This window comes from Somniosus microcephalus, chromosome 8 (genome assembly GCF_052327205.1).
Source record: "Somniosus microcephalus isolate GS21.2 chromosome 8, FLI_Smic_1.0, whole genome shotgun sequence".
Taxonomy (NCBI): domain Eukaryota; kingdom Metazoa; phylum Chordata; class Chondrichthyes; order Squaliformes; family Somniosidae; genus Somniosus; species Somniosus microcephalus.
Window position 1 is genome coordinate 70,801,092 of NC_140994.1, and position 20,743 is coordinate 70,821,834.

Below are 20,743 nucleotides of genomic sequence, written 5' to 3' on the forward strand. Positions count from 1 at the left end.
ACAAAACTGGCATAAAGTTTCAAAGAACCGGTGTAGGCACGATTGACCGAATGGCCTCTTTCTGTATGATTCCGTGAAGTAACTTCATTATGAAATATATGGGTGGGGGACTTCAATGTCCATCAGCAAGAGTGGCTCGGTAGCACCACTACTGACTGAGCTGGCTGAGTCCTGAAGGATATAGCTGCCAGTCTGGGCCTGCAACAGGTGGTGAGAGAACCAACACGAGGGAAAAACCTACTTGATCTCGTCCTCACCAATCTACCTGTCGCAGGTGCATCTGTCCATGACAGTATTGGTAACAGTGACCACCCCACAGTCCTTGTGGAGATCAAGTCCCGTCTTCACACTGAGGACACCCTCCATCGTGTTGTGTGGCACTACCACCGTGCTAAATGGGATAGATTCAGAACAGATCTAGGAGCTCAAAACTGAGGTGCTGTGGGCCATCAGCAGCAGCAGAATAGTATTCCTCCACAATCTGTAACCTCATGGCCCGGCATGTCCCTCACTCTACCATTACCATCAAACCAGGGGATGAAACCTGGTTCAATAAAGAGTGTAGAAGAGCATGCCAGGAGCAGCACCAGGCATACCTAAAAATGAGGGGAAGCTGCAACACAGAAGTACACACATGCTAAACATCAGAAACAGCATGCTATAAACAGGGCTAAGCAATCCCACAATCAACGGATCAGATCAAAGCTCTTCAGTCCTGCCAAATTCAGTCATGAATGGTGGTGGACCATTAAACAACTAACAGAAGGAGGAGGCTCCATGAATATCCCCATCCTCAATGATGGTGGGGCCCAGCACGTGAGCGCAAAAGACAAGGCTGAAGCATTTGCAACCATCTTCAACCAGAAGTGCCGAGTGAATGATCCATATCGGCCTCCTCCTGAGGTCCCCACAATCACAGAAGCCAGTCTTCAGCCAATTCGATTCACTCCACGTGATATCAAGAAACGGCTGAGCGCACTGGATACAGCAAAGGCTATGGGCCCCGACAACATCCCGGCTGTCGTGCTGAAGACTTGTGCTCCAGAACTAGCCGCACCTCTAGCCAAGCTGTTCCAGTACAGCTACAACACTGGCATCTATCCGACAATGTGAAAAACTGCCCAGGTATCTCCTGTCCACAAAAAGCAGGACAAATCCAATCCGGCCAATTATCGCACTATCAGTCTACTCTCTATCAGCAAAGGGATGGATGGTGTCATCGACAGTGCTATCAAGCGGCACTTACTCACCAATAACCTGTTCACTGATGCCCAGTTTGGGTTCCGCCAAGACTACTCGGCTCCCGACCTCATGACAACCTTGGTCCAAACATGGACAGAGGAGCTGAATTCCAGAGTGACTGCCCTTGACATCAAGGCAGCATTTGACTGGGTGTGGCATCAAGGAGCCTGAATAAAACTGAAGTCAATGGGAATCGGGGGGAATACTCTCCACTGGCTGGAGTTTTAAACAGCACAAAGGAAGATGGTTGTGGTGGTTGGAGGTCAATCATCACAGCCCCAAGACATCGCTGCAGGAGTTTCTCAGGACAGTGTCCTAGGCCCAACCATCTTCAGCTGCTTCATCAATGACCTTCCCTCCAACATAAGGTCAGAAATGGGGATGTTCGCTGATGACTGCACAGTGTTCAGCGCCATTCACAACTCTTCATATAATGAAGCAGTCCATGCCCGCATACAGCAAGACCTGGACAACGTTCAGGCTTGGGCTGATAAGTGGCAGGTAACATTCGTGCCACACAAGTGCCAGGCAATGACTATCTCCAACAAGCGAGAGTCTAACCACCACCCCTTGGCATTCAACGGCATTACCATCGCCGAAACCCCCACCATCAACATTCTGGTAGGTCACCATTGATCAGAAACTTAACTGGACCAGCCACATAAATACTGTGGGAACAAGAGCAGGTCGGAGGCTGGGTATTCTGCGGCGAGTGACTCACCTCCTGACTCCCCAAAGCCTTTCCACCATCTACAAGGCACAAGTAAGGAGTGTGATGGAATACTCTCCACGTGCCTGGATGAGGGCAGCTCCAACAACACTCAAGAAGCTCGACACCATCCAGGACAAAGCAACCCGTTTGATTGGCACCCCATCCACCACCTTAAACATTCACTCCCTCCACCACCGGCGTACCATAGCTGCAGTGTGTACCATCTACAAGATGCACTGCAGCAACTCGCCAAGGCTTCTTTGGCAGCACCTCTCAAACCTGCGACCTCTTCCACCTAGAAGGACAAGGGCAGCAGGCGCATGGGAACACCACCACCTCCAAGTTCCCCTCCAAGTCACACACCATCCTGACTTAGAAGTATATCACTGTTCCTTCATGATCGCTGGGTCAAAATCCAGGAACTCCCTCCCTTCACCACATGGACTGCAGTGGTTCAAGAAGGTGGCACACCACCACCTTCTCAAGGGCAATTAGAGATGGGCAATAATGCTGGCCTTGCCAGCGACACCCACAACCCATAAAACAAAAAAAAAAGAAAGAACTTGCATTGATATAGCACCTTTCACAACCCAGAGTGCTTCACAGCCAATTTACGCACAGCAAGGCCACACAAACAGCAATGAGATAAGGGAGGAGGCTTGTGCACAGCATAAACACTGGCATAGACCAGTTGGGCTGAATGGCTGTTTCTGTGCTGTAAATTCTTTGTAATAATCTGTTTTGGTGGTGTTGGTTAAGGAATAAAATATTGGCCAGGGAGAACTTCCCTGCCAGTCTTCTAATAGACTGGGCCTCGGTTTAACATCTTATCGAAAAGAGGGCACCTCCGGCAGTGCAGCACTGCCTCAATAGCCCTGATTTTAAACTAACCCACCCATTGGGAATGGGGCAGGTTCTTGTTAGATGCCCGTTTTAGATCCAGCCTGATTTTACACTTCATTGACTTCCCACTGGGCGCATTAGGTTAAAATCTGGGCTTGTATATTAGGCAATTTGATTGATGGCTTTAAATTTAATTTTACCACTTCACCATGTTGCATGCCTTTTCCTGCATTGACTGGCAATGCCAATTATCTGTTCATGCGGAAATTTATTATTGTGCTGTATTTTCTCACAGTTTTGTAGTGACAGACGCCCATTGAAGGCACCATTGTGGTCTCCATTCTTACAGCAATTCAGGACAAACAGATTTGTAACAGAATTCAATCTTATAGTCTTAATTATGCCGAGATTCGCCTACTGTTCTGCTTATTTATTGTTTGCCCTTTTACAGGGAACTTGTTGCATTACGAATTTCTCACAATTTCCAGGGAGACAGATATTGGCAGTTTGATGAAATGGAAATTACCCTGAGAAAGAGTTGGTGTAACATGTCGTACCTAACGAGGATGCACGCCCACTGATTCTTGGCAGAGATTTATAGCATAGTTTAATGTTGCACTGCAATGTTTATTATAAGTGTGTTTTCGCAGCAATCTTTGCAATTGTAATGTCTTCCAAAGGATACAGCTCTCATTCCTGCAAATCCCTATTAATTGTGGATTAATTCACACCCACTCAAAAGCAGCTCAGGCCTCCTTTACTGCTCCCAGCAGCAGCTAAAGAATTGCTGGTCAATCTGTATGGTATGGAAGGCTGTGGAAAAGTAATTTTAATTGTTACATCTCCAGTAATACAATTATGGAACAAAAATAGAAAATGATGGAAATGCAGAGCAGTTCAGTCAGTATCTGAAGGCAAAAAGCCAAGTTAATATTTCAGTTATGCCCCATCATACATTTTTAATAATGGAGCCTAGCCTTCATGAACAAAGTGTTTGACCATAAAAGAAAGACAGAACTTGCATTTATATAGCGCCTTTCTCAACCTCAGGATATCCCAAAGCGCTTTACAGCCAGTGAAGTACTTTTGAAGCGTAGTCACTGTTGTAATGTAGGGAACGTGGCAGCCAAATTGCATACAGCAAGTTCTCACACACAGCAATGAGATAATGACCAGATAATCTGTTTTAGTGATGTTGGTTGAGGGATAAATATTGGCCAGGACACTGGGAGTAACCCTTCCCCCCCACCCCACTCGTCTTCAAAGTAGTGACATGGGATCTTTTACATCCACTTGAGAGAGCAGACATACTAGATCTGTTTGGATGTTTAAATGCCGAAAGTTATGTGTGGTTTTCACCACAATGATATCCTGTGTTAGTGACACTCCGGAATTTTTGGAAGTGATTTTATTTTGTCTGCCAAATACGTTTTCATAATTTTGTCAAAATCATCAAAGTACTTATTGACATTTGGAGAAGAAACCCATTTGCTCAGCTATTGTCTCCATATCCACTTCAGAGATCCTTCTGCCTGCTCCATGACCACCTTGGGCCCAACTTCCAGATCCTTACTATTACCCCCTATTGTCACACTTGCTCTCTGGCCCCCAGCCTCAGTCATGCAATGAGTAAGAGAATTACAGGGGCAGGGTTATCCCAACAGCCAACCTAGACTGATTCCATTGGTGATAAGGATTCCAGGATATTCCCACTCTCATAGTGTTCTGTACTGCAGTTAGTCCGAGAAGCAGTGGCAACTGAAGGAATAGTGGGGAGTATGTAGGAACAGCGGTTCTACAACAGGCAATGTGGCTTTTGGAAGACTACCGTGAGCAAGTAAGGACACTAGCCCTGTGATTCCATCTCCGGTTTGGTGCATGACCTACCTAAAGAATGTGTAACTTCAGTACCTCCCTATGGAAGGCATGTAACTAATGATGTATCAAAGTTGCTTCTAGTTTGTATCACCCTAACCTAACTCTAAAATCCAGTATTTAAACATAATTTCTGGCCATGTCACCAAAATGTAGCCATCTTTACTGCTGCCTGTGTCAAAATAGTCTATAGGATATTTTCCTCTTTGCTGCCTCTGGGTATTGTATTACAAACTGCATCATTCCAATAAGTTACAATTGCAGATCTAATCAGCAGTATTAAATGTTATCACCAAACAAATACTGTCTAGATTGTGAATTGATAGTATCAGAATCAGATGATTTCTTGGGTGCTCGAATTGTATTTTCTAGAGGTCAGGGTGCGAGTGTTCTAAGAATGTAAGGTTCTGTGAAATCATAGGGAGTGATGGTGCTAAACACCAAACATTTTTGCTTCAAGGAGGAAGAATGAGCACAATCAGAAGTCCCCACGACCCAAACTGCACGGCTGACCTGGGAGCACAGTACATTACAGTAACACCATACTATGCAGAAGAGCATCAGAGGTACTTGAAAAGGCTCTTATTGTAGGTGATTCAGTACCACAGGAGATAAACACCTCACAATTTAGATTTACACTATTGAATTTGGTCATTAAGAATGTTAATTGTTATTCGTTGCTAATTGCAAGCAGCTGCCCTTGTTGGACTAATCTTTCACCAGGGTTAGGATAAGAAGTCAAATACAACCTGACAAATTACAGCAACTTTTCATGATTTAGTATGTTTTTTGATGTCTGCGCACTCTCTGCATGAACAAGGGCTTAGAAAACCTTATTTTGTTCGGGGGGGGGGGAAGGGCGGTGAGTCATTTTCACTGCAGTACTTTCACACACAGAAGTGTGTTCCCACATGATTTCTATCACGTGCTTACCAAACCGTTTTAAATTTGTTTGTAAACATTTTCTCATGTAACGGTCCCATTTCCAATACCCCCTGGAAGGCACTGTCAGCTGAATAAAGGAGCAGAATTGATGTAAAACTGTCACCTCATCATAATCTTAAAGTTAGAGCCAGGCCATTTAGGAGTGAAATCAAGAAGCTCTTTTTCACACAAAGGGCAGTGGAAATCTAGAACTCTCTTCCCCAAAAGGGTGTGGATGCTGGATCAATTGGAATTTTCAAGACTGAGATCGCTAGATTTTTGTTAGATAAGGGTATGAAGGGATATGGAGCTAAGGTGGGTAATTGGAGTTAAGGTACAGATCAACCATGATCTAATTGAATAGCAGAACAGGCTCAAGGGGCTAAATGGCCTATTCCTGCTCCTATGTTCCTAGAATTACTTATTGGTAACAGGGAGGAATGTGACATTTATTGCCCTTGTACTGTGGAGCAGTGTATTGTAGCCCCAACAGGCTGTGTCACGGAGTGGGGGAATGCAGCTTAGTCCTTCAGTATTCCCGATCTCTGTGTGCAGCACTGTGGGGAACGGCCGATCAACGACCTGAAAGCGAGTTGTCTGCTGACGTATTGGACTGTTGAGACCAGGAAAGAAAAATGGGAAGGGATAAAATAGAGGGAGGTTATCTTCATATATTATATTCAATAAGAGCTATTGACTTATGCCACACAGCATTTTGCAATCTGTTCCCAAGCCTTTATCTGAGCGGCTTTTAGGTGAGTGGTTCAGGAAAGCCATAAAGAGAAACTGTTTTCCTTCCCTCTCTCTTTTGCGAGGCTTTCATTGGATATTTCCACTTCCAATGGCATCGCTAAGCCAGGAGTTAACTGAGCGGTATTGAGAATTTGTTTGTCAGGATTTTAATACAAACCTTCAATGGCCCTAGAAATAGTAGATGCATTGCTGGTCATCTTCCAAAATTCTGTAGACTCTGGAACAGTTCCCATGGATTGGAGGGTAGCTAATGTTACCCCACTATTCAAAAAAGGTGGTAGAGAGAAAATGGGGAATTACAGACCGGTAAGCCTGACATCGGTAGTGGGGAAAATGTTAGAGTCCATTATAAAAGATGTAATAGCAGAGCACTTGGAAAACAGTGACAGGATCAGACAAAGTCAACATGGATTTACAAAAGGTAAATCGTGCTTGACTAATCTACTGGAATTTTTTGAGGATGTAACTGGTAGAATAGATAAGGGAGAACCAGTGGATGTGGTGTATTTGGACTTTCAGAAGGCTTTCGATAAGGTCCCGCATAAGAGATTAGCGTGTAAAGTTAAGGCACATGGGATTGGGGGCAAGGTACTGGCTTGGATAGAGAACTGGTTGGCAGACAGGAAGCAAAGAGTTGGAATAAACAGGTCTTTTTCCGAGTGGCAGGCAGTGACTAGTGGGGTACCGCAGGGATCGGTCCTAGGACTCCAGCTATTCACAATATATATTAATGATCTAGACGAGGGAACTAGATGTAATATCTCCAAGTTTGCAGACGACACAAAGCTGGGTGGGTATGTGTGCTGTGAGGAGGATGCCGAGAAACTCCAGTATGATTTGGACAGGTTGAGTGATTGGGCAGATGCATGGCAGATGCAGTATAATGTAGATAAATGCAAGGTTATCCACTTTGGTGGCAAAAACAGGAAGTCAGATTATTATCTGAACGGCAATAGATTGGGAAAAGGGGAAGTGCAACGAGACCTGGGTGTCCTTGTGCACCAGTTGCTGAAGGTAAGCATGCAGTTGCAGCAGGCGGTTAAGAAGGCAAATGGTATGTTAGCCTTCGTAGCGAGAGGGTTCGAGTACAGGAACAAAGATGCCTTGCTGCAGTTGTACAGGGCCTTGGTGAGACCGCACCTTGAGTATTGTGTGCAGTTTTGGTCGCCTTATCTGAGGAAGGATGTTCCTGCCATGGAGGGAGTGCAGCGAAGAGTCACCAGACTGATACCTGGGATGGCAGGAATGACGCATGAGGAGAGATTGGGTCGATTGGGCTTATACTCGCTGGAGTTTAGAAGAATGAGAGGGAATCTCATTGAAACTTATACAATTCTAACAGGACTAGACAGGCTAGATGCAGGAAGGATGTTCCCGATGGTCGGGGAGTCCAGAACCAGGGGTCACAGTCTAAGGATAAGGGGTAAGCCATTTAGGACAGAGATGAGGAGGAATTTCTTCACCCAGAGAGTGGTGAACCTGTGGAATTCTCTACCACAGAAGGCAGTTGAGGCCAATTCATTAAATATATTCAAGAAGGAGTTAGATATATTTCTTAAGGCTAAAGGGATCAAGGGATATGGGGAGAAGGCAGGGACAGGGTACTGAGTTTGGATGATCAGCCATGATCTCATTGAATGGCGGAGCAGGCTCGAGGGGCTGAATGGCCTACTCCTGCTCCTATCTTCTATGTTTTATGTTTCTATGTTTCACAATTTATATTAACGGTTTAGACTTTGGAATCAAAAACACAATTTCTAAATTTGTGCATGACACCAAATTGTGGTGGGGGGGAGGGGGTTAGTCAATACTGAGGAGAAATGCAACAAATTACAGGAAGACATTAATAAACTTGCAGAATGGGCATATAATTGGCAAATGAATTTCAACATAGATAATTGTGAGGTATTGCATTTTGGTAGGAAAAATAGGGAGGTCACTTATTACTTGGAGGGTGCAAGTCTGGGTGGGGTAGAGGAGCAAAGGGATCTCGGAGTACAAATACACAAAGCACTAAAAGTACCGACACAGGTTAACAAGGCAATAAAAAAAAGCAAACCAAGCACTAGGGTTTATTTCATGAGTTATAGAATTGAAAAGTAGGGAAGTTATGCTAAACTTGTATCGAAACTTGGTTAGACCACACAGAGTACTGCGTACAGTTCTGGTCACCATATTATTTAAAGAGGATATAGAGGCACAGGAGAGGGTGCAGAGAAGATTTACAAGGATGATACCAGAAATGCGAGGTTATACATATCAGGAAAGGATGGACAGGCTGGGTCCCTTTTCTCTTGAAAAGAGAAGGCTGAGGGATGACCATCTGCAGAGAGGTGAAAAAGGAACAGATGCTGAGCCATAGTTTGAGAGTCAGGAGAGGTGATCAAAAGCTTGGTCAGAAATCCAGACACTGCAGTTTTGGCTGGAAGTTTGTACTTTCTGAGTTTTAAGAAGGTTTGGAAAGGTGAATAAAGAAATACCGAGGCAGAGGGGTTTAGGGATGGGAGTTCCAGAGAATAGGGGTGAGGTGGATCAAGGTCCTTCCACCAATTTTAGTGCAAAGGAAGGGGCAATATGCAGAAGGTTAGAATTGGAGAATTGAGAAGATGGGAGGAGGGTGGCGGTATAGGGTGGGGCGAGGCTACAGAGGGGGTGGAAGATGAGGGTGAAGATTTTAAATTCAGTGAGTTGGGGCACAGGGAACTAATGTAGATCAGCAAGGATGGGGTGGGGGACTGTGGTGGGGGGGGATGCGGGCAGGCGGGACAGGATGTGGAAAGCTGAGTTGGATGAGTTGGAGTTTATGGAGGATTGAAGGCCAACAAGAAGGACAGTAGAGAAATAAGAAGTAGAGGTGACAGAAACATGGATGAGGGTTGGATGAGGGACAGGAGAGATGGGGGTGAGGTAGGGGTGGAAGCAAGTCATACTGCACTGGTGGAATAAGCATATTGGTGATGGATAAGATGTGGGATTTGCAGATTAGCTCAGGGTGAGCTCTGGTTGCATTTCAGTATAAATGCAGGTCAAATAAGTCAATTTTATTAAAATGGAAACTATACAAACATATGTGTCCGGTTTCTAACTGGTTGATACTGTGTTTTTTTCTAGTTTTTATGAAGAATTGCTATCTCGTGGTATTTTAAAACCACTGCTCAGTCATGTGGAGGGAATGGCACCAAACGAAGGAATCTGTAATTATGTTGCTCCACAAGGGATCTCCTCTATTGTCAAACATTATCTCGCAGACTCAGGTATTGGATGGTGAAATCCGTTTTATGATCATATCCATTTTGACAATTCACTTTTTCTTCAATTTGCCAAAGTCACTTGGTGGCTATGTGTAAACATATCCTATTTTGAACTCATTTAAATCGGATCAGAGCAATCCGTTGCTCTTGGTTACTCACACCCCACTTTGTGTCCCCATTGAGTCCAAGAGGATTTCAGATAACCCTTTTACATCAACGTCTCACAACTATTAATGAAGAGGTTGGAATTCTTTTCAGATAGTAGCAGAAAACAATTTCCAAACTAAGAATTCAGCGATTAAATCATTAAAATGGCAATCCTCCCCCGCAACCTGAGCTCGCTTCATTAAGAATTTAAAAGCAATATATGTGCATGTGTGAACGGCACTTTTTTTGTTTTCAAAAGTGTCTTTATTTTACTTTGGAATTTGCTGTAAAGATAGAGCAGCAAGGTCGTGGAAAAACTGTTGCCCTGGAAAGAGGGGTTTGAACATTGGATGGTTACTTTGTGTTGCTCCTGGATCACGGAGCAGTACAAATGGTGAAAGTCCCATGAAAAGAAGTAGATGGATTCCAATATTGGCTCCAGATTATAGCGCTAGATCTGAGCACAAGCAAAGGATAAGAGATGTTGCAGCAACAAAGCACATCAAAGTTTACGCAGTCAGGCGGTAAGTAGCATATAAAGGCCAGTTTATAGGGTCAACTGAATTGCACATGACAAATCGTCTTATGTTAATGTTTTGAGTGAAGAAATGTGGAGGAAGTAAATTCTAACAGGAAAACATGTTTAGCTGACTAAACCTTGAATGTGTTGTCAAATTACAGGACGGAAAGGTAACGTTAATACAGATAAATGTAAAGTATTGCAAGCCGAAAGGAAAAAATGGGGGACACGTGTACTCCATGAATGGTGCTGTCATAGCTAAGGATGAAGCTAAGAGATCTAGGAGTGTTTGTAGGCTTGATGTTCAACATGCCCGACCACTACAGAGAGCAACCAACACAGCAAGTGGAATGCTGAACTATATAGTTAAAAGAGTAGATCACAAGTCAGAGCAACTTGGGCTTAAATTCTATAATGCGCTGGTCAGACAGATACTGTGTGCAGTTCTGATCTCCTGAACACAGAGGAGATATTCAAGAACTGGAGTCACTGCCACAAGGCTGATCCATCGGCCCCGATATTTATGGTGAGGCGGGGAGGGAGCAGGGGAGGCCGGTAGCGGCCAAAGAAAGTGGTGAGGCCGGGGACGCGGAGGTCCTGCCAATATTAACGGCAGGACCTCATTATCATTTTCGCGGTGGAGCTAGAGAGAGGCTACGATCAGCCAAAGGCTTCCTTGCGGGGTTGTGGGGAGCACTGGCCCACAAGGAATGCTGTAAAAAGCACTTACCTTCTGGAGCCGGCAGCTCCCGCCTCCCTTTTGCTGCCGCATTTCCCAACCCCTAGGAAACCCGGCCGCCAGCAATTAAATTTAAAGCAGGTTCTCAATTGCACCGTGGGAACCTGGTTTAAATATGTTAATGAAGTGTCCCGGCTCTCCAAGACGGGACACTCTCACGCCACGCAACCCGCTGCCATAAAAATGGCGGCAGGCATGTTTTATTTAGGGTTTAACGCCCCCACCCCCGACCTCCTCCCAAACGTTGTGGGGCGGTTAAATCGAGGCCATAGTGTTAAATGGCTGGAATTTGAGAAAAGACCAGTGAAAGTTTGGTTTTACAACCTTGGAAGGAGGCATCTGAGAGGTGATATTATAGAGGAATATAAAATAGTAAATGGTATGCAAAAAAGGTCAATCTGGAAAAGTACTTCATATTAAATTGTGAGGGTGGGACACAGGTTCAAACCAGTTTGAAAGTCTAACCCATGCAGCATTCTTTTAACTGGCAGCACTCTCTCGTCTAATACTGATTACCAATACTTACCACTGACTGTTTTACTTTGAACTCCTTCTCACCAGTTGCTATTGGCATCAAAACATTGCCAACTATTACACTGTGATTTATTTGAAGATTTTTACACATCTCAGTCAATACTTTAGCACTCACTCCTTTCATCTATATTGAGTTCCCATTTTTTGAATATTTAATCTTGGCGCGTACATATTCATGTACAAAGCACAGACAAAAATAAGAGTTGCTCTTCACGATGCACCCTAATTTATTCCTTTTCTGAGCTAGTTATTAATGAGCTTCCAGCTAAATATTTATAAATGCTATGACTGCTCAGTGTTTAGTACATCCTGTGATTTATTTTATTATACAGGTGCAAGGCAAGTTAAATATGCCATGGACCTCTTTGCAGACCCATTATATTTACAGTAAAACCACTGCGCTGTTGTCGACTCATGTAGCAGAGAGTGTGTTTCCAGCCAATCTGAGCTGCCAATCCTACAGTACTATTCCTAAGCACAGGGACTCTTAGAGGTTTCTCTAACTAAATCATTGTGTAATATAAGCATAGTAAAAATAGTGTCTTTTTTTCTTTTGCATATGAGACTATTTTCAAAAGGCTGCCTGGGACTGTGAAACATGGTCATGTATTAAGGGAGTTCATTGTATTTTCTACCCGTGACCTCTACCACCTAGAAGGACAAGGGCAGCAGGCACATGGGAACACCACCACCGCCAAGTTCCCCTCCAAGTCACACACCATCCTGACTTGGAAATATATCGTCGTTCCTTCATCGTCGCTGGGTCAAAATCCTGGAACTCCCTCCCTAACAGCACTGTGGGAGCTCGAGAAGGCAGTTCACCACCACCTTCTCGAGGGCAATTAGGGATGGGGAATAAATGCTGGCCTTGCCAGCGACGCCCACATCCCAGGAATGAAAAAAAAGTATTTCAGAATAATAAAAATAGAAAATGCTGGAAATACTCAGCAGGTCAGGCAGCATCTGTGGCAAAAATGAGATGAAGGATCATCAACCTGAAACGTTAACTCTGTTTATTTCTCCACAGATGCTGCCTGACCTGCTGAGTGTTCCCAGAATTTTATTTCACAATTCCAGGCACTCCCCCTCACTTCACCCCCGCACCCTCACTCCCCCCGCCACCCCCACTCCCCCCGCCACCCCCACTCCTCCCCACCACCCCCTGCCACCCCCACTCCTCCCTGCCAACCCCCACTCCCCCAACCCCCACTCCCCTCGGCACCCCCACTCCCCCAAACCCCACTCCCCCCGTCACCCCCACTCCCCCAACCCCCACTCCCCCCGCCACCCCCACTCCTCCCCGCCCCCACTACTCCCCGCCACCCCCACTCCTCCCCGCCCCCACTACCCCCGGCATCCCCACTCCCCCAACCCGCACTCCCCCCGCCACCCCACTTCCCACTGCCCCTACTCCCCCGCCACCCCCACTCCTCCCTGCCCCCACTACTCCCCGGCACCCCCACTCCCCCAACCCCCACTCCCCCAACCCGCACTCCCCCCGCCACCCCACTTCCCACCGCCCCTACTCCCCCGCCACCCCTACTCCTCCCCCCCACTCCCCCCCACCGCCCCCACTCCCCCCAACCCCCACTCCCCCCGCCACCCCTACTCCCCCAACCCCTACTCCCCCCCGCCAACCCCACTCCCCCCAACCCCCACTCCCCCCCACCGCCCCCACTCCCCCGCCACCCCACTCCCCCCAACCCCCACTCCCCCTGCCGCCCCCACTCCCCCCCACCGCCCCCACTCCCCCTTGCCGCCCCAACCCCCCGCCGCCCCCACTCCCCCCCGCTGCCCCCACCCCCACTCCCCCATGCCCCGACTCCCCCCGCCGCCCCCACTCCCCCCCGCCCTCACTCCCCCCAAACCCCAACCCCCACTCCACCCTGCCACCCCCACTCCCCTCTGCCGCCCCCACTCTCCCCCCCACTCCCCCACGCCCCCACTCCCTCCTGCCCCCACTCCTCCCCAGCACCCCCACTTCTCCCCCCCACTTCTCCCCCCACCCCCCATGCTTCCCTACCTAAGTGCCAACTCTCCATTCGTGAGCCTAGGCATTATGTGATGGCAGACTGTTTGACCATGAAAGGCATCACAACCAATCTCGATCTCAACCAACGTGTAGAAATATGCATATCCCAGCAGAGGACACTGGGTAGCACTGAGGAGCAAGGCTGATTTTCTTTCCCCCCCGCCCCCCTTTCATAGCCCAGGGATTCTGAAGCCAACTGTCGCACATCACCTCTGTCCCAACTAACTGGGAGTCAAACCTAGCACCTTCTGGGCTGTATGGTTTAGTACTACAGCAGCTGGGTCCATTACCTACCAGGCCTGAGGAGAGTTTAGAATTCTTTATGAGGCCCTAAATATTATAACCAGATTATTTATCTCATCTTTGTATTCTCCAGTTAGGAGGTTGGATAGGAGTCCAAAAAATCTACCTAGTACAACTGTTTCGATGGAAAACAATAACAGGGTGTAGTAAACTGCACAGACCAAGAAGGTTCCAGGCCCAGCTAGGCTAGCTCGTCTTGGTGTTGTGGGTACAACAGTTGGGCTCGGTATCCCTTTGTTAGGGAGAGGAAGAAAAGAAAGGTTCACATTCTTGGTCACTATTGAGTGCCCACTGCTGAAGTGCCCATGGAGGATATCAGATGCAGACAGGGCCAGGGTCAGCGGTGATGCCTTCAGGAATGAATAGCATGCTAACTTTAACTCGCTCGCTCATGAAGAATGCCCACTTGGGCAAAGTACCAGAAGGCAAAAGGCACTCGTAGAACAGTATCCCCAGTCCTGAGTCACTGCCTTCAGGAGAGGAGCGTGGGAGAAAATTAGGGAGTATGTTGGGTGGTTGGAGGGGGTTGGGGGGGGTGGGGTGGAGAAAGTCTCTGTTTTGAATTATGCTTCAATTTTTATTTAGAAAAGCTATATTTAAAAATGCTAGAATTTTTTGAAAGCATAAATGAAATGTTTGATGTGTAGTTTCATATTCTTACACTTCTTTATTTTTTCTGCACCTTATATTTCTCTCATTTTTCACTGTTTGTATCTAATTATATCACAAACCACGCTGGAACAGATGTGTTATATGATCGCCATGTTACCCACATCAACCTCAAAGGAGGAAAGTTGGAAGTCTGCAGCAAATCGGGTCCTTCAGAAATGTTTGATGCGGTTGTCCTAACAATGCCTGTTCCACAAACTCTTCAGCTACAAGGACACATTGAGACTTGTAAGTACGTTATCTTTTAAGAAAAGCTAAGAATCTCCATCATCGTCGCCATTTCTGTCGACACCCTAGACTTGAACGTAATTTTCGTCCTTGTGACGTACATGAATACTTGATGCCTTGGTTTTCCTCATTCTCACTGGTTCTCCCTTTATGCTCCATTAACTTTATCCATTAAGGTTATGTGAAAGTGCAAATGACCTGAGTCAGCTAATAATATACCTAATTATAACACACACTCCAAATAGATTGTTACAGGTGCCTGTAAGGACAGTGTGTGTGTGAGAGAGACAGACAGACACACAGGCAGAAGCAAAAGAGAGAAGGAGATAGAGCCTCATTTAACTGTGCTGATGAAACCAAAGTTTTGGACCATTGAGATATACCAGAGAATTCAGACACCTGCAGCAGTCAAAATAAAACAAAGATTTAATTGCAACGATTCCTAATCTAATCGCACAGTCAATTTTAATGACATATAATTCCCTCAAAATTTGTATTTGCTGTTTGTTAGAAAGGTTTATGTAGTAGTGACATCTATCTATCTCTCTGTCCACGAATACTAATCTGTCACTAAACAACTTAACCAAAGGTTATTATTGTTCTTCCTTCAAAGTTCATTCATTTTTCCTTTCTCAGATTCTTTATTGGAGGAAAATAAAAGCGTCTTTCGAGCCACCTGTCTGTAGAAATGGCACAAATGATTCAGGTGATTTTAACCAAACTTAGCAAGTGCCATGTTTTCTTCAGATACAAGTTTAGCACTTCGGGGGAAAAATTCGGTTGATTAGCGCCTCCCGTTAGCGCCCTAAGAGGGCGCAAACGGGGCGCAAAGCAACTAGCGCCCAGGCACGGCAATGTTTGCGCCGCTCGCGAAATTCACCAGACATTTTGCGGCAGCGTTAAACACTACCGCCATGATCTCCTGCACCCGCAGATCGTGGCGTCAGTTGAGTGTGCAATGCCCCGGTAGCGCCCTGGACCGGATATTGAGTCGCGCCCCCTGCCTTTCCGCCTGCCGCTAGCAACGAAAGGTAGAGGGGAACGTTTTGCAATCGGGAAGGGGCTGGGGGAGTGCTATTTAAAGGCGGCCACTTCCTGCCTTTTTTTGTCGGCAAAATTTTTAGTTTTAACCACTTTTGAGGTTCCTATGCGCCGAGCTCTTTCCCTGGGCCTATCCATTAGTGCTTCCAACACAATTGCTTTTGAAGCCTCTCCAGGCTGAGATTCAAGGCTACAATGAACAGTGTGTGGCAGGCCAGCAATATGGACCCTCCCCTTTAAGAACTGGCCGGCACCAATGTGTCTGTGTTCCATTGCTAACTGACATCACCTGAGCTTTGCCAGCGCTCTGAGGTAGCGCCTTGCTCCTCAACGTTAGCGCCTTAAGACTGGTGTGTAGTGCCTGATTTAGCGCTCAAATCAAGTTTGCAATCAGAGGCGATAATTAGCACCGGGCGCTAAACTTTGTGCCCGGCCGATAATAGCACCCCAAACGGGGCGATACCGAATTTCTCCCTCTTTATCTCCAAACAGGACAAATAATTTCTTCTGGGTTCTCTTAAATAACGAACAGATAAACTTGGAGCTGGATTTTAATATAACGCAGTCCTATTACTGGTGAAGAATTTTAGCAGGGAACCACCGTACAGGGCACTGGGATAGAGAAATCTTCATTAAACTGCAGATAGCTAGAATTTAAATGTTTGGTGCACTGACATCTGACATAAGCTGCTGATATGGCCAGCTCTGAGGTGAAAAGTAATTGGGGGTAATTTTAAATAATGACCCCAGAGGGCTGTGGATGAACATAAGAACTAAAAAAATAGGAGCAGGAGCAGGAGTCGGCCATTTTGCCCTTCGAGCTTGCTCCGCTATTCAGTAAGATTATGCCTGCACTTCTACCTTAACTTCACCTTCCCGCACTCTCCCCATATCCCTTGGTTCCCTTAGTATCCAAAAATCTATCGATTTCTGTCTTGAATACACTCAATGACAGAGCATGAGTAACCCTCTGGGGAAGAGAATTCCAAAGATTCACAACTCTTTCAGTGAAGAAATTTCTCCTCATCTCAGTCCTAAATGGGTGACCGCTTATTCTGAGACTGTGACCCCTAATTCTAGATTCCCCAGCCAGGAGAAACATCCTCCTTGCATCTACCCTGTCAAGCCCCTTTAGAATTTTATATGCTTCAATGAGATCACCTCTCATTCTTCTAAACTGTAGAGAATATAGGCCTAGTCTACTCAATCTCGCATTCCCCCCCAGCCCTGGAATCAGTCTAGTGAACCATTGTTGCACTCCCTCTAAGACAAGTATGTCCTTCCTTAGGTAAGGAGACCAAAACTGTACACAGTATTCCAGGTGTGGACTCACCAAGGCCCTATATAATTGCAGTAAGACTTCTTGGGAGCTAAATTCGGTTGATTTGCGCCTGGCACTAATGGGGCGCAAATCAACTAGCACCTAGACGCTGTGCCGCTAACGCCTCCTGCGAAATTCAGTGGGAGATTAGCGGCAGCACTAACCACTAACGCCCCACTCGCACCCCGGCTGTAATATTGGGTAGCGCCCCCCGACTTACCACTGGACGCTATGTCCGCCGGGGTCAGGGGGGCCTACCTGCGGCCGGGACGGTGCTAGTTAAAGGGGAGGTGGTGGGCGGCCATTTTTGTTGCTGGTCGCCTGCCAGCACCTGCCCCCGTTGCTGTCCCCGGTCCCCGTGAAGTCACCCCGCAGGGTTCCAGCTGCTCTCCGTGAGCCCGGCACTCCTCTTGAGTGCAGGGCTCATTTGCCGGCACTCCCGATCCCTGGTGGCCCAGCTGGGTGCCAGGACGCACTGTGCCAGGCCCCTCCCCTTTAATAAGGGGAGGAAGGCCTGCAGTACCGCGCGCGCTGCGGCATGTAGCATCTCGGTATTGGCTCACAGCGGCCCAAGAGGGACGCGGGACGCTTCCAGTAGCACCCCTCCTCCCTCTCGGGGCGCTACCTGGGAAAATCGGCCGCGGGGGGTGCGCTAACTTTTTCAGGGCGCTAATTAGTGCGCTACCCAATTTTTACCCCTTTTACTCTTAGGGCTCGAATTTCCCAGGGCCATGGAGGCGGGAATGGAGGCGTATGGGGTGTTAAAATTGCAAAAAGTGGCAGGCGGGCCCAACCACGCCTCCATCCTGCCTCCAAGCAATTTTCAAGAAATCGTGTTTACTGCTCCCATCTGCGTCCCACCTTCAAGAGGCGGGATAGGCCCTTAAGGCCCTTAACAAGCACTAAATTGCCTCTATTATCCCATTTTGAAAGGCCTTTGTGATTATAACCCTTTTCTGACATGAAGCACGCCTGCTCTGAAACCTGGCAGGAGCACAATTGGATTGCTGACTATTAGTTGCAGCTCCACCAATAAACAGGATATTTGATCAGCCATCATTTGCAGGTGGCAGGACTTTGTTGTCTCAGGTCTAGGGGAACTTTTAAAAGGCATAACCACAGCTGTGGAAGTTTGGAGCCTGACACCCATCTCCAGTGTGACCTCCTGGGAAACCCCTCTCGCCACCTTGACTGAGCGCTTCCTCAACTGAGGCATATACCAGAAGCATGGGAGCCATTTATTTCCTTCCCTTCTGGACATCAGATGAGGATGAAGACCAGCCGCGGCACCAGCAGAACCAGGAACAACAGCAGCACCAACAGCAGCAGCAACAACATCAGCAGCAACAACAGGAGCGCCAGGGTCTCCAGAATCGTCGTGGTTTGCTGTGCACTTCACAACATGGCACAGCGTCATGGCTTGCAGATTCCTGAGGATTAAGTCGCTCCTCGTATCCTCCTCAGATGAGGAGGAGGCGGAGGAGGAGGTGGAAGAGGAGGAGGAGGAGGAGAGCAAAAACGAACATCTTGCAGAGGCCCATCAACCAGTGGCGGCAGTACGCGAGAACATTGCTGCCCGGGATGCAAGGAATGCACACATCTTGGCCAGATTTGCTAAGCCTAACCAATCGAGCACTTTTGCCTCGCAGCTTCTTACCAGAGCTTCGACAGTGGCCAAGAACCAGCTGATTCCTAACAATTTGACCACCATACTGACAATTGCAAGTAATCCTAAGCCCTCAATCTGGAAGTCCCATTAGCGAAATGACACACGCCACAACTGCAGCAGTAGCCATCAGATTTTTTATTTACAGTAACCATCTGATGGCTTTTTAACATTAAACATCAAATTTCACCCAAGTGACTACCCTTGTGACTATTTGTGCAGTATCTTTCTCTTACGCATGCTCCTACATGGTGCTTCCCCTGTGGCTTCAGCAGATGTGGAGGCCCCTTGCTCACTTTCTTGCTGCTCCTGTCTCGACACCTTTGGCGGGTGTCCTATGGGATTGCGAACCTGTGAGGGCTTGTCAACAGTCTGCTGCTCCTGCGACTGTGCAGGGGTTGAGACGCCGATCTCAGTTGGGTGTGGACTCTGGTGGGGCTCTGACCGAGGGCTTTGCAGTGGCACGGAAGTGTGAGCGCCTGGAGAGGAGCCCCCACTTCCTTGATGTCTGCCACCAACTTCCCCTCATGGGTCAGGTCCCCCTCAGCGCTTGCAAGTGGCGTGAGAGCACCTTGCTGCACATCAGGGGGGCCATGGGGACCCGTATCTGCACTGGCAGTCCTACTCAGAAGGACTTCCATGAAGGTCTGGTTTTTCTGTTCAATAGATGACCATCACTCCTCCAGAGATGTCATTCTATTCAGAACACTCACCATGTTTTCTTCACTCTAGCGACTTATCACCTCCATGGAGGTTGCCATCCTTTCCATGGTGATGCGTTCCTGCGCCAATGACTCCACAAAGGCTCTGCTCATGTTCACAATCGACTCCTCCATTTGCTCCACACTCGCAGCGACCCTGGAGACAAAACCTGCCAGAATCTCCTGCATCTGTTCCTGGAGTTCCAGCACCGCTGATCTTGTGGATGTACCCAGAGGCAGAGGGCTGACATGCAGCTGAGCCGAGCTGGGAGAGTCCTGTGCCCTCCGACTAGGACTCTCCACTGCTGTCCTTGTTTGCACAATCTGTTGATGCTCACTTGTGAGCTGTGATACACCAGGTGACAACACTGCACTATCTCACGAAGGTACCACCGAGGTGTGAGTGTCTGCGATGGTGCTGGACGCACTGAATTCTGCTGACGCTGCGCCCTCAGAGGTTGCAGCTTTCTCTGAGGAGTCTGGATGCTCAGGCTCTTCCTCCTGGCTAGTGGGGACAGGTGCTTGCGATGGTCCTGTGGGGGAGTAAAGGAAAGAGTCAGAGATGTGATGCCAAGGGTACATGCACATTGCATATTACAGATGATCATAAGTCCATCTGTTAGAGCTTCAGAATCATTATCAGCAACTCATGCAATGTCAATGAGCGAGATGGAAAACTATTCTGTCACCAGCTTGCTGTGATGCACCCATCTGTCCGTCCCCCACTTGCGCATCGTCCTCCACTCCCACGATCTCCAGGACCGCATCCTCCCAGGGGGTGAGCTGGGCTACTGAGGTTGGCCCTCCTCCTGTCCTCGCTCTTTCCCTCTTATTGTGAGCTCTCTTTTCCTGCAATGAGGGAGACAAGTGGAGTTTGAGTGAGAATGAAGGAGTGAATGTTGAGAATCCATAGCATAGATGCTTAGAAGGAGACAAAGATGGAGTGAGGTGGCAAGACCAAGGGCCCTCCCTGTGTGTTGTAAGTTTTTATAGCATCACAGTGATAGGGAGTGTGAGGACTGCATAGTCAAATAGTTAGGTGAATGTGACCATAGAGAGAAAGCGAATGGGTAAGCGTGCATGGATGTCAGTGTCAAGTGGGATGTGGAGGAAGAGATTGCTAAAGCTGAGTGCTGGTGAGGAGAGGCAATGGGGATCAGATTGAGGGTGATGGGAAAGTCACACTCACTTTTCCAGTGCACAGAAGGTCATGAAACCTCTTCCTGCACTGAAGCCAGGTTC

At 47.4% G+C, this 20,743-nt stretch overlaps 1 protein-coding gene across 2 annotated transcripts in view; it reads left to right on the forward strand.

The window, feature by feature from the left end:
• The window catches only part of rnls (renalase, FAD-dependent amine oxidase), a 155,163-nt gene that overhangs the window by 3,816 nt on the left and 130,604 nt on the right, over window positions 1–20,743 (forward strand). For both annotated transcript variants that reach the window (XM_085994865.1, XM_085994864.1), the window contains exons 2-4: window positions 5,133–5,238; window positions 9,461–9,603; window positions 14,620–14,772. In XM_085994865.1, coding sequence (XP_085850991.1) covers window positions 5,133–5,238; window positions 9,461–9,603; window positions 14,620–14,772 — 402 coding nt within the window. The remainder of the gene's footprint in view (window positions 1–5,132; window positions 5,239–9,460; window positions 9,604–14,619; window positions 14,773–20,743) is intronic.